Raw genomic sequence first — 17401 nt, 5'->3', positions numbered from 1 at the left:
TGGACCATCAGGCGCGAGTTCAAGACAATGAAGTCAGACCCCATGGCATGCTGCAGAAAAGATCCCCCAGGCATGGCATCGGACGATAAAAATCACTCTGCCAAACGGGCCCGTTTGTGTTAAAATATATACAGTGATAACACCATGACACACACACACATATACACACCAAGCCTAACTATATAGTTAGTCCGATCTCTATATAAACACATAAAAAGTTCTAGAAGGATTTGCTTCAATGTGTTCACCGTGGTTAAGAGGACAGGGAAGAGGGGCTTCCCTGGTGGCGCAGTGGTTAAGAATCCGCCTGCCAATGCAGGGGATACGGGTTCAAGTCCTGGTCCGGGAAGATCCCACACGCCACGGAGCAACTAAGCCCATGCGCCATAACTACTGAGCCTGCGCTCTAGAGCCCGCGAGCCACAACTACTGAGCCCGCGTGCCGCAACTACTGAAGCCTGTGCGCCTACAGCCTGTGCTCCACAACAAGAGAGGCCACCGCAATGAGAAGCCCGCGCACTGCAAGGAAGAGTAGCCCCCGCTCGCCGCAACTAGAGAAAGCCTGCGCGCAGCAACGAAGACCCAACACAGCCAAAAATAAATTTAAATAAATTAATTAAAAAAAAAAAAAAGGACAGGGAAGGGGACATGTCCTTTTAATCTATATACTTTTGTATTATTTGAACTTTCTTTTATAATGAAAAGGCATTCACTCTGTTACTTGAGTATTTAAAAACTTTAAAAATACGAAGTATCTCTGAAAATTAAGAGTTTAACCCTGCAACCAGCATAAGGAAATGGGGAGAAAAGCAAGGGGTGATTTTTACTCAGCTCTTGAATATGCACACACACAGAAAGGAATACACCTATAGGAAATAAGGAATCTCTTGGAGGCTCACAGATGGGACTTCAGTCACTGGCCCACGAGGTCTAACTATTTCGGGAGCTCTCAACCTCAGCGACCCAATGTAATAACCTGGGAAGCTTTAAAAACTCCCAATGCCCAGGCCTCACTCACATTAGATGAATCAGAATCCCCGGAATTGGGCCTAGGCATCAGCATTTGTTAAAGCTCCCCAGGGGATTCCCACAGGCAGACAAGGCTGAGACCCCCAAGGCCTGTGCAGAAGGAACTCAACTAACACCCAGGTGGAAAGGCCTTAGGCAGGGGTGCAGCTTGGAGCCCTGTGCGGACACACCCCCTACCTGGTAGGTCTTGGTCTTCATGGCCATCACTGCATTGAGGGGAACCATGAAGATCATCACAGCCACTCCAGCCAGAACGGAGGGGCCCAGGTTCTATGGAAGGAACAAGAACAAAGGCCTTAGCATGGGGCTTCCACGGGCTGAGCCACCCCGTGTAGCCGCATTACTTTTCAGATTTATCCGGGAGCCTCCCTTGGGGTCCCACAAACCCTGTAAGAACGTTCAAGGCCACAATCCTTTATCCGAAACCCTTGGGACCAGGTTGAGTTTTGCAAATGAGAACTTAAGGATTTCAGAAAGGTAACAGGATGTGGAGCAGAAAACAGTGAACGTGGCCCACCTGACGGCTTATCTTGTTCAAAGGTCCTTGGTTGGCGCCTGGGTGCTTGGATTTTGGGAGAGTTCCCACCATTCTCAGAACTGATAAGAGTGACTCACTGCGCCTAAACTGTTTGCATGAACAATATGGTTTCTGCTGATTAACCCCTTTTCCCTCTGGGAGTCTGGAAGTTTGGTCTGTGCCAGGCAGAGGCTGCCGGTGTGACCAGCCCCCAATAAAAACCCCGGGCACAGGGTCTCTCCCAAGTTTCCCTGGCTGGTAACATTTCACATGTGCTGTCACAATCGTCACAACTCGTTGCTGGGGAATTAAGTGCATCCTGTGTGACTCCAGGGGGAGAGGACTCTTGGAAGCTTGTCCTTGGTTCCCTCCGAACTTTGCTAATCTTGCTGTAATAAATGATAGCTATGAGTCCTCCTAGCAAATCATGAACCTGGTGGGGTCTCGGGGACCCCTGACACAGGTAGATATGCCTGTATATCACATCTCCACAGGGCCCTGGCACAGTGCTCCAGAAGCAAATGCAATGATTTTTTTCAGTAGCAAAATAGGAATATTCCCATGAGAGGGATAATCAAAATTATAAATCACATATCAGTTCAAGTCAAGTCTTGCCACCAAATAAGAAAAACTTGCAATTTTCAGAGCTCTTTGATTTGGGGACTTGTAGATAAGAGCCTGTAGACTGTTCTGTTATCCCATTTGCAGATAAGGAAACTGCATCTCAGAAAGGTTAAGTGGTCATGATTGACACAAGATACAGATCAACATTTTTCAACTTCCAAGTTACACAAATAAAAAGAGACAGCTTACGAAGTCCATCCAGTGCACACTTGCTTAGCTGAGACAGACGGATGGAACTACAGGGTAAGCGTGTTAGTCCCTTCCAAGGAGTCACCCTCGAGGTCTCCAGTCCTAGTTACCAAAAAAATGCTGCTACCGCTTGTTTCTGTGATGGATCTCTGCCCAGTGAAGATTAATCCACCTCTAAGCATGAAGGTGATTTCTACCAACAATCTAAAGCATTGGGAATCAATTCTGAGAGCAAATCATAGTAACTAAAAGATACCAAGCACGTCGCTGTACCATGTTACTGTTCAGGGAACACTACCTGTGCTAATTTGTTCAATTATCCCAACATCACTATGATGAGGTTCCCTTATTATCACCAGTTTACAGATGAGAACACCAAGGCTTAGAGACATTAAGTAATAAGGTCTGGAAGAGGGAGGATCTGAACCCAGGCAGCCTGATTTCAGAGCCACGCTGTCCCCCATTATCTTATGTCGTGTTCTTGATTGTCAAATAGAGAAATCCTGGTTTTGGTCTAAAGCAGCGGTTCCTAACCAGGGAGGACTATTCCCCCAGGGGACATCTGGCAACATCTGGAGACTGTCACAAGGGATGGTGGGAGTGTGGGGGAGGGGAGGTGGTGTGTTATTGAGATCTAATGGAGAGAGGCCAGGGATGCGGCTAAACATCCTACAATGCACAGGACAGCCCTCAACAACGAAGAATTATCCGGCCCCAGATATCAGTAACACATTCAGCAACTCTCATCTAAAATAAAGCAATTTTGTAGTGGATCACAGACCAACCCTGAAGGCAATTCTAAAAGAAGTGTTTTATGGCAGCACTTTCTGGGGAAGTAGATGCCCCAAGACATCTGTTAGATGGAAGAAGTCCACCTAACTGAGAGGGAAAAAGAATCAGTGGAAGTTGCATTTTGTCACAGCCTTGAAGTTTGGGTGGGATTCCATCAGTAGGGAGGAAAGAGGAAAGGGAATTCATGGTGGAAGGAAAGACATGTGCAAAGGCCCAAGGGTAGAACAGAATAAGGCACATATTAGGCTATAAGCATCTTTGCTTGTCATCTTATATTTTGGGAACTGCCCTTCCCCATGTGGAAGGGCTGTCAATCACACCTCCACCCCTTCCACACTGAGCGAGAGCATGTGACCCAGGGTGGCCCATCAGAGAACTCTGCCTATTTCACAGTGATTGGTTCAGGGATGTGACTAGGACTGTGCCAAGCCAATCAGAGTGCCCCCTGGGACCCGGGTGAGACAAAGAGGAATGCAAAAAGGAATCTCTTTTCTCTGGCACCACTGTCTGTGAAGATGATATAAGCCCAACACTATGGAAGCCATTTGAAGAAATCCCATTGAGAATGAAGTCAACTCAGAGAAACACAGGGCTAAGAAATGATGAGAGTATGAGACTGAATTCTTACAGCACTGCTTGAACTCCTGGATCCATCCCTACCTGAAGCCAGACCCTGGACTTTTCATTTACATGCACCCATAAAATTCCCTTTATTTGCTTATATTACTCTAAGATGCATTTCTATCTCCTGCAACCAAGAGACTCTTAACCAACATAATTTGGGACTTGTGTATAAATGAGTTTGGTTAGCATTTGGGAGGATACAGAGGGAGAAATACAATGTGTATGTTATAGGGTTGTTAACTACATACACTGTCAAGAAGAGACAAATGCAAATGAATACCATGCCACCCTAGAGAACATAACCCAACAACTGAAGAAAGGAATAAAATATCCAGGAACTGGCTGACAGGCTGGGAAATAAAACGTGAATGACAGCAAGAAATGCCAGTGAGCTACAGAGGTTCTTATCACTGACACCCACTCGCTCGCCCCCAATGCCCACACATGGAGGCCCCTCCCCACGCGCCACGGGAATGACATCAAACACACACCAGCCACAGGAGGTAGAGGGCAAGGATGACTTGCAGAGGGGCTGACCAGATCATGTTAATGTACGTGGCCAGGTCCATGAACCTCTGGGCGTCCACAGACATGAGGTTGACGATCTCCCCGACGGTGGACGATTTTCTGGCTGAATTGGTGATCACCAGGGCCTGGAGACAAAGGAGAGGGAACGAGGGTGAGTGTGGCAGGTGACAGCCCAGCGCCCTCCCCTCCAGGCCCACGTGGAGGAAGGAGACAGCTCAACAGTCGAGAGGCCACTCACTGCTCTTTTCTCCTCTCCTGGCGGCTTATCTGCCTTCCCAGCCCATGTGTCTCATCACAAAGCCCACTCTCTTATCGACAGCACTCACTGCCTCCCCATCCTGAGCTCTTCAGTATGGAAGGGACCTCAGAGGTCGCCTAAACCACGGCTTCACACACTTGCGTGTGTACGCACCCCCAGGGAGTCTGTTACGGTGCAGTTTCTGATTTCGCAGGACTGGAATAGGGACTCTGCATTTCTAACACGCCCCCGGGAGATGCTGACGCTGCTGGCCCCCAGATCAGCCTGAAGGACCAAGGTCTCAGCCAGGGTTTCTCATCCTTGCCATTACTGACATTTGAGGCTAATTCTCTGAGGGCCTGTCCTGTGCATTTTAGGATGTTCGGCAGCATCCCTGGCCTCCACCCACTAGATGCCCCCACCCCCAGCTATGACAATCAAAAATGTCTCCGGACATCGCCAAACATCCCCTGGAGGGACAAATTCAGCCTGGCTCTCGATGGTTTCACGCTGTCACCTGGGGAGTTTTAGAAGTACGGATGCCTGGGTCCCACCCTCAGAGATCATGACTGAGTTGGTTGGCTTGCAGCCTGGTCCTTGGAAGTTTCTGAAGCTCTCCGGGTGAGTCTAACTTGCAGACAGGGCCGAGAGCCAACGATCAAGTCCATCTTTCCCGACTACCTGCTGAATAGTCTCTTCTTAACCCACGTGGCCCAGAGGCTAAGAAATGAAGGGACCGAGGAGGTAATCCAGGTCCTTTAAGGCTGTCCGTGCCCAGACACCTGCTGAGTATCTATCACCCAAGGAACATACCATCTGCTCCGTTCAAATGGAGAGTTAGAACGAGTTCACACACAGACTATTAGCAGCAGAGCAAGGATTCAAACCTGGATCTCCCCAAATCAAGTGCCATCTAAGAAATCCAATTACCCTCAGCTGACCCCGGGGCTCCCGGACATGCCACAGGCTCGCCCTTGGGATCAGCTTTGCTAAGCTCTCAGGCCTGACGGTCACTCCCTGCTGCCCGCGGCCACTCAGGCCACCATCATGCCACTGCTCCAGAAGCTGGGCCTGAGAGGTGACCTGGCCACGCCCCCAGGGGTTCCACGGCGGCAGCGGGAGCCGCGGGCCCACCTTCCGGTACACAGCCCCGATGACGGCGGTCTTGATCCGCATGCCGCTGACGAAGCAGATGTGGAAGTACTGGTGCAGCACGAGGGTCTGCAGGCAGGCGCTGACGAACAGCAGCGCCGTGTAGAAGTAGCCCTGCCAGTCTGGGGCCTTCCTGTCGTTCACGAAGCTGATGAGCAACCTGTGGGGTGGCAGGGACAGAGCCCCACGTGAGAGACCGCGAAATGCGTGCGCGTGGGGACAAGTCCTCTGGTTTCCGCGGGTGACCTTCTCCTGAGCCAGGCAAGGCAGGCACTCTCAACGCCAGTTTTATGGATGGGAAGCCCAACCCACGTGGCGATGCCCATGCCATGGTGGGGGGGGGGGGAGTAATCACGGCAGGGCGCGCAGCCCCGGGCTTCTCGCATTGATTGCTCTGCCTCATCACCCAAAAGTGACCAAGTAGAGAGCACAAGGGGCGGAGGGAGGGAGGGAGGGAAAGAGAACGAACATGTGGCACCAAAGAGACAGACAGAAGCAGGGAAGGAGGGAGGTAAACAGAGAGGTGACCTCCTTTCTGGGTTTAGGTTGCAGCTTTCATGCAATCTGACATTTCCCTGCTTTTGGTTTCCCAAGATAATCCTCTATCTTCCCCCTTTTGGCTTCAGGGGAGTCTGGTAAGGTTTCTGTTACTTGCAACCAACGTGGCCTTAATTAAGATGGTTGTATTAGAGCAAAGCATCAGGCAAAGCAGGTAAGGATGTACAGGCCTGGCCCTGTGCCCTCGGGAGCATGCCACGTGACCCTAAGGGAAGGTGAAGGGTGTTGCAAGTGGAAGGTCAAGGACGTGAAGAGCTGCCCGGCTGAGAGGGAGGAGGCCTTACTTTAAGATCTCTGGGCCGGTAAACATCATCAGGTCGTGCACAGCCTTGAACAAGAAGCTCATGAGGAAGTAGGGCCCAAAGGTCTTGTATAACACCTTGAACAGGGACGGGTTCCAATCCTTCTGGGGGGACTTGACAATCAAAGCCTCAGCCTCCTCGTTCACATCCACCTTGGAACTCCCTTTCGTCTTGGCGGGATCCTTGGAGGAGTACACGATCTTCACCGGCTGTCTGGAACACGAGGAGCAAGGAGCAGTTGTGGGGTCTGCCAGGCACTCAGCCCACCGGCCAGAAGGCCGGAGAAGGCCCCCCCCCCACAGGGAGGCCTAGCCAAAGAAAACCAGTCGCTGCAGAGAAGCAGCTTAGCACAGTGATTCTGACCACAGACTCAGGATCCTGGCCAGCTGTGTGACTTTAGGCAAGTGCCTTAAACTCTCTAGGCCTTAGTTTCCTCATCTGTACAATGGGGAAAGAGTAGGACCTACCTCACCTATACATGACTTAATATAGGTAAAGGGCACAGAAAAGTGCCAACCCAAAAATGACCTACAGATTCAGTGCAATCTCTATCAGAATCCCAGCTGGCTCTTTATAGAAATGGAGAAGCTAATCCTAAAATTCATATGGAAACTCAAGGGATCCAAAATAGCCAAAACAATCCTGAAAAAGAAAAGCAAAGTTGGAGGATTCACATTTCCCGACTTCAAAACTTACTATGAAACAACCATAATCAAGACAGGCATGAGGTTGAGCATATACAGAGATCAATGCAACAGAATTAAAAATCCAGAAATAAACCTGATTGATTTTGACGAGGTTGTCAAGGCCGTTCAATGGGAAAAGAATAGTTTTTTCAACAAATGGTGTTGGGAAACTAGATAGCTACAGGCAAAAGAGTGAGTTGGACCCTTACTTCACACCATATACAAAAATTAACTCGAAATGGATGAAAGACCTAACATAGAGCTAAAACTATAAAATTCTTGGAAGGCAACAGAGGGGGCAAAACTTTAGGACTTTGGATTTAGGAATGGATTCTTAAATACGACCCCACAAGTACAAGCAACAAAAGAAAAAATAAATTGAACTTCATCAAAATCAAAAACTTTTGTGCTTCAAAAGACACCACCAAGAAAGTGAAAAGACAAACCACAAAATGGGAGGAAATATTTGCAAATCAAAACTCTGATAAGGGACCTGTAACTAGAGCAAATAAAGAACTCTTACAACTCAGTAAGAAAAAGACAACCCAACCATAAAAGGCGCAAAGAAGACATGCGAACGGCATAAGCACATGTAATGTTGCTTAACATCTTAAGTCATCAGGGAAATGCAAATCAACACCAGGATGAGATACTGCTTCACACCCGCTAGGATGGTTATCATCAAAAAGTCAGATAACAACAAGGTCTGCAAGGATGTTGAGAAATCGGAACCCTCATACATGCCCCTGTGAAGTCCCCTCCCACTTGTAATAGGATATTGCAGAAATGACGGAGAGAGAGTGTCATACCCAAGATTAGGTTGCAGAAAACACTGTGGCTTCTTTCTTGCCCTCTCATGGATCACTGACTCTGGGCAAAGCCAACTGTCGGGTCAGGAGGACACTCCACCAGCCTCCTGGAGAAGCCCCCACGGTGAGACCTTGCCAACAGACAGCACAGTCTTACCAACCATGTGCAACGTGGAAGCAGATCCATGGCCCTGGTCAAGCCTTCAGAGGACTGCAGCCATGGCAGACCCTGAGCCAGAACTACCCAGCTAGACCCATCCCAGACCCCCGACCCAGAGACCCTGTGTGACATAGTAAATGTTCATTCTTATTTAAAGCTGCTACGTTTTGGGGTGACCTGTTACGCACCAACACATACAGCTTCCCTCTCCCAAAATGCAGTCAAAGCAACATCCTCAAAAGGCCAAATGTGGGCTCCATCCCCGAAATGTGCACCAAGCTTCATCCCCATCGTCCACCCGACACAATCGTCCACTGCATAAGCTCACTGAACATCGTTTAATCACAGGGGATTCTTGCCTCTCCCATCTAAGCCACATCTGACCATTTGGACCAACTGAAACGCCCTCCTGGAGACCACAGCCTCCCAGCCTGCCTTGGCTCCCTCCTCCGTCCCCACTCCAAACCGTGGGCACTGGTCTGGGCTCTGTCAAGTCCGTATCCTTCCCCTCGATGCTCCTCACCCCAGGAAAGGACCAGAAACATGGGAATCATCCCTGAACCCCTCCCCTCCATGCTCCCAGCTCCAGTCAGGCACATGTTGTGTCCATCCCACTCCCGGGATGTGTGCAGTCATCCATCCGTCCACGCTTTCCATCGCCACAGCCTCTGACCCATGCAAGTGACCATCACCGGGGCCTCCTCGCCACTCCCCCCATTTCCTTCCACTCTCGTTCCCTAACAACCAATCCCTGCACGGCAGCCAGTGGGATCCTCCTAAAGTGCATCACTCCAACCTCAACTCCACTGCTGGCCTCCCACTACATCCAGAATAAAATCTAAACTCTGGGTGAAGTTGTAGAACTTCCTATGGCTGCTGCAACAAATTAACACAAACTGAATGGCTTGAAACAACACAAATTTAACATCTCATAGTTGTGGAGGTCAGAAATCTAAGGTGGCTCCATGTATCTTTGGGACCTGTCAGCTGTGGAAGTCTCCCTTCCTAGCCATGGAAGAGCACATTCTTGTTTATTAGCAAAGCTGTCACTATTTAACTGGTATCAGATTCTGACTTGCACAAGTAACATTCTTCACTTCAAAAACCTGGAGGGTACTGGGTTATTGGGCAAACATCTAACTACTGTTCAAATGTTTCTAGGAAGCTGAAATAACTGTTCCAATGGAGGATGGAAAATATAACAAAATATCAAGATATCCAAAGCAATATGGACGAAGTCTTATTTAGCATCCTGTAGTACACTGCCAACTGTCATTTTAAATCTCAAGTATGGTATTTAAATGGAGAATAAAGGAGTGCTTCCTTGCTATATAAATAAAATGCTTGATTTGTACGGATTAAAAAAAAAAAAGAAAAAAGAAATCTAAGGTGGGCCTGCAGGCTCCATGGGAGAATCTGTTTCCTCCTTTTCCAGCTTCTAGAAGATGCTTACAGGGACTTCCCTGGTGGCACAATGGTTAAGAATCCGTCTGCCAATGCAGGGGACATGGGTTCAGTCCCTGGACGGGGAAGATCCCACATGCCGCAGAGCAACTAAGCCCATGCGCCACAACTACTGAGCCTGCGCTCTAGAGCCCGCGAGCCACAACTACTGAGCCCGCACGCCACAACTACTGAGCCCATGCGCCACAACTACTGAGCCCGCATGCTGCAACTACTTAAGCCTGTGCGCCTAGAGCCCATGCTCCACAACAAGAGAAGCCACCGCAACGAGGGACCCGTGCTCCACAACAAAGAGTAGCCCCCGCTCACCAAAACTAGAGAAAGCCCGTGCGCAGCAACGAAGACCCAAAGCAGCCAAAAAAAAAAAAAAAAAACAGCAGCCCATACACCTGGGCACGTGGCCCCTGCCTCCACCTTCCAAGCCAGCCGCTCAGCGTCTTCTCTCTCTCACCTCCTGTCTCCTCCTTATTAGGAACCTCGTGATTATGACATCAGGCCCACCCCAATAACCCAGAATAGTCTCCCATCTCAAAATCCTGAACTGAATCACATCTGCAAAGTCCCTTTGCCATGTAACATATTCACAGGTTCTGGGGATCAGAATGTGGACATCTTTTTTTGGGGGGGGGGTGTCATTCCACCAACCACAGAGGATTATTTCTATTTTTCGTGTTGTCAGTGTCACTGCGTAAGCTCTTTCCCTGCTCACTTTACTGACTTTTCCTGAAGCTGGGATTCTGGCAGGGATTTTTAGTATGATTTCATTCAGCACACACATGCCCTCTTGGAAAGGAAGACAAGAAGGCAGGGCAGGGGGGCAGGGAGTGGCTGAGTCGGTCCCCCCTCCGCATTCATTTTCTGCACCACGTCCTAAGCTGGGCCCTGGCCCTAGGCCTGCCTGGGCTGCCAGTGACCCAGGCTGTTTTCTGTGGCCAGGAGATGGGCGGCCAAAGGGCCAGGGAGAAGGTCTCAGGAGGGCAGAGAGGAGGAAGGCTCAGGCCTGGGGGAAAGGGGTCTAGAGAAGTAGAAGGGACCAGCTACAGCCAAGTCAGGAGAGAAAAAATATCCAGTGAACAAGAGCTCTCCAAGGGAAGCTGGCACTCCTGGAGGGTGAGGAAGAAAGCAGGGCACCTGAATGGTCTGGCTGGGAAAGAAAGGAATGTTGGAGAGGGAAGGTCTGAGTCAGAAGAAAACTGCTCAGGACAGGGGAAGAGGAAGGGGTGGGGAAGCTGGAGGCTGGGAAGAAAAAGGAACTTGCTCACCCAAGAGATTTTTATATGGGCAAAGGTGCCCCTTGCTCTCTCCTCCACGAATGCCCTGCTCTGGGCCGGGCCCTGGGGAGAGCCCCACCATCGAGCAGCCCTGTGAGAGAAACGGATCAGCCATGTGAGGGGGACTATCATTGGGGCTTCCTGGAGGAGGGGACATCATCAAAGCTGAGACCTGCATGATGAGGGATCGAGTCCACTTGCGGAGGGAAAGGGTGCTCTAGGCAGGGGGAACAGGATAAGCCAGGCCTGGAACTAAGGGATTTTGAAAAGAGGTGAGGCAGCCCTTCCAAGAACCTCAAGTAACCAGAGCAGGGCTGAGAGAGCAGACTGGGAGGTGCGTGAACCAACCAAAGGGCCACGAGGAGCTACTGGAGGCTTTGTTTGTCATTTGTTAAACAAATAAGATCTCTAATGTTGAGGCAAAGGCAAAAATCTCAAACTTATAAAGATCATAGCTCAATTAAAACTAAATTTTCTGGATGTACTCTGAGCATTGTCTTTGATCCATAATACCCAGTATAACACAGAAGGGCAGATTTGGCCTACAATTGCAGAGAACGGATTTTACACCCTTAACTCACATTTTCATTCTCCTTCGAGCTCACAATATACGGGATAACAGTTCTGGAAACCACAGATGGGCATGGCAGCCACCTCCCCACTCCCACCCCTCCAGCCCCGCAAGGAAAGTATAGCCCTGGCAGGATTTTGACTGTGTTCAGCACAAATACAAATGACTCGAGATCATTCTTTCCCTTTTTGTTGCTGTTGTCGTAGAGTGCTTTTTGTTTCTCAAAAACAGGCTGTCAAGGGGGTTTCTCACCCTCTGATGTCACAGTGACTGGGCCAGAAACCAGACCCTCTTTGAGTACAGGACCATCCCAAAGAAACAAGATCCTACCAGGCATCCATGAAGGTGAAGAGCCTGCCTAAAATCACCTAAATCTATGGGGGGTTTTGTTTGTTTATTTGTTTGTTTTTGCCACCACCGACGGCTTGTGAGATCTTAGTTCCCCGACCAGGGATCGAACCCACGCCCCCTGCAGTGGAAGCGCAGAGTCTTAACAATTGAACAGCCAGGGACGTCCCAAAATCACCTAAATCTACACTCTAACTTCATCTTTGGCATAAATCCATACACAGAGTGTTTTTTTTTTTTTTTTGCAAGTTTAAATATACCTCGATTTTTTTCAGAAATGCAGTCAGCGTGCAAATTAAGTTCTGTTCAGAAATTTGCCAAGCATGAATCACCACTTTGCAAAACCTTGTCCATGAGGGTGACGATGGTTCTGGTCTCCAGAACCACAAGACTGGGTCGGTCGAGATTTGCTGCTGCCACAGAGAAGGCTCCACTTAGGAGCACTCAGCAATTCTTCATTCTCTATTCTAGCGTGCGCCTGAGTGTTTACACACAGACATACATGGATGACGTTTTATTACAAATCCTTTGCCTTTTAGTTTCTGTTAAAGTTGAGCAAGAACACTTTGTTGATTTTTAAAGTAAGATACATGAGTGGGTTTATTTTTATATATTTCCTTAAAGTACATTTAAGGAGATGTTACAATATCTTTATTACTCAAGGGGGCAATGGGTCTGAAAGGCTGAGAACCATAGCTTAACACCTGTATTTTGGAGCATTCTGTTTTCTTTGTTTCTGTTTGTTATTTGCTGTTTGCACTCCTTTATGAAATAGAGACAATTAAGTAAAATGGTCACCCTTTCTTTAAACACTACTGCTTTTTTATACATTGCTTTATTGGAGTATAACTGATGTAAAATCAAGGTCACACATTTGAAGTGTACAATTTGATGAGTTCTGACAGATTTACACACCCGTCAGACCATCAGGGAAACCAAGATAATGGACATGCCCATCACCCCCAAGAGCTCCCCTCTCTGTAATTTCTCCTCCCATCTCACTACCTCCCCCTACCTCAGGCAACCACTGATCTGATTTCTGTCACTACAGACTTGCTTTCATTTTCTGGAATTGTATATAAATGGAATCACCTAGTATGTATGCACTGTTGCCTGGCTTCGTTCACTCAGCGTAATTATTTAAAGATTTTCATGTGGCTGAGTGTACCAATAGTTCATTCTGTTGTTTTGCTCAGAAGTGTTCCCTTGCATGGCTACACCGTGATTTGCACATCTATTCACTTGTTAATGGTTGTCTGGGTTGCTTCCAGCTTTGGCCATCACACATAAAGCTGCTACGAACATCCCTGCACAAGTTTATGAACATATGTCTTCAGTTCTCTTGGGTGTACACCTAGGAGTAGAATGGTGGGGTGGTATCATAACTATTTAACTTTTTAAAAAAACTGCCCAAGTCTTTTCCAGAGCCATCAAACCATTATATAGTCATTCCAGCAGGAACCACAGTCCAAAATGGCCTTAACCTATGGGAGGCCGTAAGTCGAGAAATTTCCACTCCATTTTGTTAAACTCAAAATCATCTAATGAAAACCAATGAGGCACTGGATTTTAAAACCCAAAGGTCAGGGGAGCTGGGGAAGCAGCTCAGACCTGACTCCTGAGAGGAGTCACTCAGGGTTGAGGAGAAGAACTGGGGGCAGGGGGGGAGGTTGAGACCCGAGGCCAAGAAGCCAAGGCAGCCCTCCTGCCCAGGCCGCGGTCACCTGCTCCCCGGGAGTCCTGGGGCACCCAGCAGCCCAGAACACGGGACTCTCCCCTCCCCACCCATGTGGGTCACAGGGCCAGATGTGGCTCACGCCTCTGGGAACAGAGCCACTGACCCATCTGCCCCTACTCTCGCCCCACAAGCCACCTTCCCCAGCACAGCCTAACTGGCTGATATAAAACAGAACTCCGGGCATGCCGCTGCCCTGTGTAAAACCCACCGGTCTTCTCACCCCATTTGGGGTCAACCCCTAAGCCAGTACCATAGCCTATGAGATCCCTGCAAACACTTCTCCTACTTTATCTCCTCCTGTTCTCCCCACCTCTCACTCCACTCAAGCCATACGGGGCCCCTGGTTGCTCCATAAGCATGCCACACTCACCGCTACCTCAGGACCTTTGCACTAGCTGTTTCCGTGAAACGGAAAGCCCTGTCCCCACATTTGCACGCGGCTCACTCCCTCCTTTGACACGAACCTCTGCTCAGAGAGGCCATCCCTGACCACCAAACCTGCATCAGCTCCCGCAGTCACTCTCACCCTCATTTCCCCATTTAATCTCATCACCACACTAAGGCTCTTCAAAGTTTCTCAACAGTCTGTGTTTGACTCCCAACTCCCTGTGTCCCACACGGAATGTAAGTGGCACCAAACAAGGAGCCTGTCTATCTTGTTCCACTCTCTGAACCCCCAGGGCCTAAACTCCACTCAGCATATCAGCAGTTATCAACTGCATCTGCTGAACGAATCAATGAAGGGCCAGGCCCGTGATGGAGCTTTACGCTGTACGGCCAGTCCTCTTCCCACGAAGCCTCATTGCCAGCCCCTCCTACAACATCTGCAGCAACCGGCTCACTGGGTGAGCCCCAGGGGACAGCACGGTGGGCATCCCCTGCCACCCAACGTGGGAAGGAGGTGGAGCCAAGCAGTCAGCGAGGCTCGGGTAACTCAAGCTGAGGACGCAGCCCTCTCATCAGGAAGGAGGCTGCAGGCCAGGCCGAAGGGAACCAGAGACCCCACTTCTCCCTGAGACCCTCCAACTGGGTCACAGACATGGGACAAGGCCAGAGCTGTGTGTGCACAGAGCACCAGCTATCTCCTCACAACGCCCAACCACAGAGGCTCAAGCTCAATCCACCTCCCAAGGGACAACTTCTCCTCTGTCCGTGGCCACCCCGAACGGGCCATGGCACAGAGTCACAAGTCCTCCGCTGATGTCCTGGTGGCCAGCACGATGTCCCACATTCCCATCCACAGCCTCGGCCTGAGTGAAGACCTGGAACTTGGGCGCTCCTGCAACGGGTGAGGAATCAGACCTAGAGCCTGGGCCTCTCTCCTGGGAGGCCAGCTGCTCTGCGGGGCCACACACCAGGCTGGGCTCTCGTCAGCCAGCTCTCCAAGGTGGACAACAGGCCCAACCCCGTAATGACAACATAAGTAATGACACCGTCCCCTGCCACCAAATCCCTCGTGATTTCTCTTCTGGCTCCTGTGGACGCAGGACGCGTCTTATGTCAATGTCATGTCCTGGTTTAATCGGCAGCCGTTTCTCTTTCTCACTGGTGCGTAAAATAATGATGCATCGCACAACTGATGACGTCCTAGATTTGATGAAATAAGGTATGTGCTGGGGAGGCCCTGGCCTGATTCCCCAAATAACCCGATGACAGAGCTCGGGGTTGACATGCAGCTCTCGTCGGCGAGAGTCTGAAATCCTGGACACCGAGAGTGAACCCTGATGTTAACCACAGACTCAGGGTGACAATGCTGCGTCAATGTGGGCTCATGGGTTGTCACCAATGTGCCCCTCTGATGGGGGATGCTGACAGCGGGGCAGGGGTGCACCTGCCTCTGACCTTCTGCTCAGAACTGCTGTGAACCTAAAACTGCTCCAAAAATTAAAGGCTGTTGGAAAAAAAAAAATCCAGTACAGCCCAAATCACCATCGAATGGGGCTTCTTAGGCTGAACACCTCAAGAAGTAGTTGACGTGGCGTGTTGAACCAAAACATTTAAAACAGCGAGAACATTCAGGATGCCAGATGCTCGGAGAGAAGCAGGGAAAATGAGACTGACTCGGGGAGGGCAGGGTCACACAGCCAGGTACACGCTCGCCAAGGGTCACGGCAAACAAAATCGTTCTCCCACTTGACATCTTTCTCTCTTCTTTCCTCCCCAAACTGCCTTAGCTACACGTCACACTCTACCCCATTCTGCAGATGAGCAAACCGTGGCTCGGAGGAGGGAAGCAGCCCGCCCAGGGTCATGAAGCTAGTAAGAGGTGGAGGGATGGAGCTACGGGGTCGCCCCAGTGAGTGCCCAGCTTCCCCGGGGCAGGGTGCCTGGCACTTACTTTCTGGACTTTGCACATTCCTTCTTCCAGTTCTTTACCAAAACGGGCACAACTTGTTCTGACGTGTCCTCCTTATTCAGGGACCAGAGGTCAGTGCTCTCCAGGGGCTGGCGGTAGCCCTGGACCATCATCCTGTGGCCGAAACACAAGGTGGGAGGCGATGAGAGTCAGAAGGAGGAGGACGACGACCCTCCCTGCCACCACGGCCATGCGACCGAAGGCGGCCGCAACTCAGGAATATCTCGATAAGGAATAATGGACATGCGGGCACATTAAATCATTATTGCTAATTTTACTGTTAGGTCACCCAGGAAAAACAGTCTCATTTTTAGAGATACATACAGAATATTTAGGAGGAATAGCATGATGGCTCTAATTTACTTAAAAAAAAATTTTTTTAAGGAGAATATGACAAAGCATTAACCATCGTTAAATCAGGTGATGAGTTTATTGCGGTTTATTAGACTAGTCTTTCCGGTTTGAATACTTTCATGATAAAAAGCAAACCTAATATTTTAACTTGTTATTTGAAACATTTCAAACTCAGAGAAAAATCACAGGAATCTTACAAAGAATTCCTGTCTACCCTTCACCTAGTTCACGACTGTTAACATTTTAAGTGTGCTGTATCTGCTTCTGTCTCTAGATACATGCATATGCAAACACATATAGGCAGAGCTCAGATATATTGTGGGTTCGGTTCCAGACCACCGTGACAAAGTGAATATTGCAATAAAGCGAGTCACAGGAATGTTTTGGTTTCCCATATTAAAGTTATGTTTACACTATCCTATAATCTATTAAATGTGCAATAGCATTACGTCTAAAAAAAAAAAAAACAACATACAGAGCTTAACTTAAAAATACTTTATTGCTAAAACATGCTAAGCATCATCTGCGCCTTCAGCGAATCCTAGTAATAATATCAAAGATCATGGATCACAGATCACCATAATAAATATAATAATAATGAAAAAGTTTGAAGGATTGTGAGAATTACCAAAATGTGACACAGAGACACAAAGTGAGCGAATGCTGCCTCAAAAATGGCGCCAACAGACTCGCTTGACGCAGGGTTGCCACCAACCTTCAATTTGTAAAAGACACAGTGTCTGCGAAGCGTAATAAAATGAAGTATTTCTTTTTTCTGAACCATTTCATAGTAGGTTGCAGATTCTACACATCTTTACCCCTAAATATTAGTGTGCATCCCCCAAAGAGAAAGGACGTGCTCTGATATAACCAGAGTACAAGGACCAAAATCAGAAATACGAGCCTGGTTGGCATGACCTGCAGTCCATATTGAAATTACACCAACTGTCCTAGCGCTGTTCTTTAACAGCAACTGAAAAATAGTTCAGTAAGACAAATATTAAATTAAAAAAAAAAAACACAATGTTTGTAAAAAGTTTATAAAGACAAGGAAAAATGCTTGGGGGTTGGGGGAGGGATTTTAATAATCC

The 17401-nt window shown here is 48.8% G+C and overlaps 1 protein-coding gene and 1 non-coding gene across 4 annotated transcripts in view; one reads left to right on the top strand and one right to left on the bottom strand.

Annotated features, from left to right (window-relative positions):
• The window catches only part of ABCC1 (ATP binding cassette subfamily C member 1), a 132004-nt gene that overhangs the window by 55509 nt on the left and 59094 nt on the right, over nucleotides 1–17401 (bottom strand). For all 3 annotated transcript variants that reach the window (XM_059896074.1, XM_059896075.1, XM_059896076.1), the window contains exons 7-11: nucleotides 15939–16070; nucleotides 6536–6766; nucleotides 5676–5853; nucleotides 4267–4428; nucleotides 1207–1299 (exon numbers count right to left, since the gene is read on the bottom strand). In XM_059896074.1, the coding sequence (XP_059752057.1) occupies nucleotides 1207–1299; nucleotides 4267–4428; nucleotides 5676–5853; nucleotides 6536–6766; nucleotides 15939–16070 (796 nt within the window). The remainder of the gene's footprint in view (nucleotides 1–1206; nucleotides 1300–4266; nucleotides 4429–5675; nucleotides 5854–6535; nucleotides 6767–15938; nucleotides 16071–17401) is intronic.
• On the top strand, nucleotides 9170–9300 carry LOC132350044 (small nucleolar RNA SNORA24). The gene has a single exon (XR_009497801.1). It is a non-coding gene; the product is annotated as a small nucleolar RNA SNORA24 (small nucleolar RNA).

Source organism: Balaenoptera ricei, chromosome 15 (genome assembly GCF_028023285.1).
Source record: "Balaenoptera ricei isolate mBalRic1 chromosome 15, mBalRic1.hap2, whole genome shotgun sequence".
NCBI lineage: Eukaryota > Metazoa > Chordata > Mammalia > Artiodactyla > Balaenopteridae > Balaenoptera > Balaenoptera ricei.
This window is presented reverse-complemented; position numbering and strand designations above follow the sequence as displayed.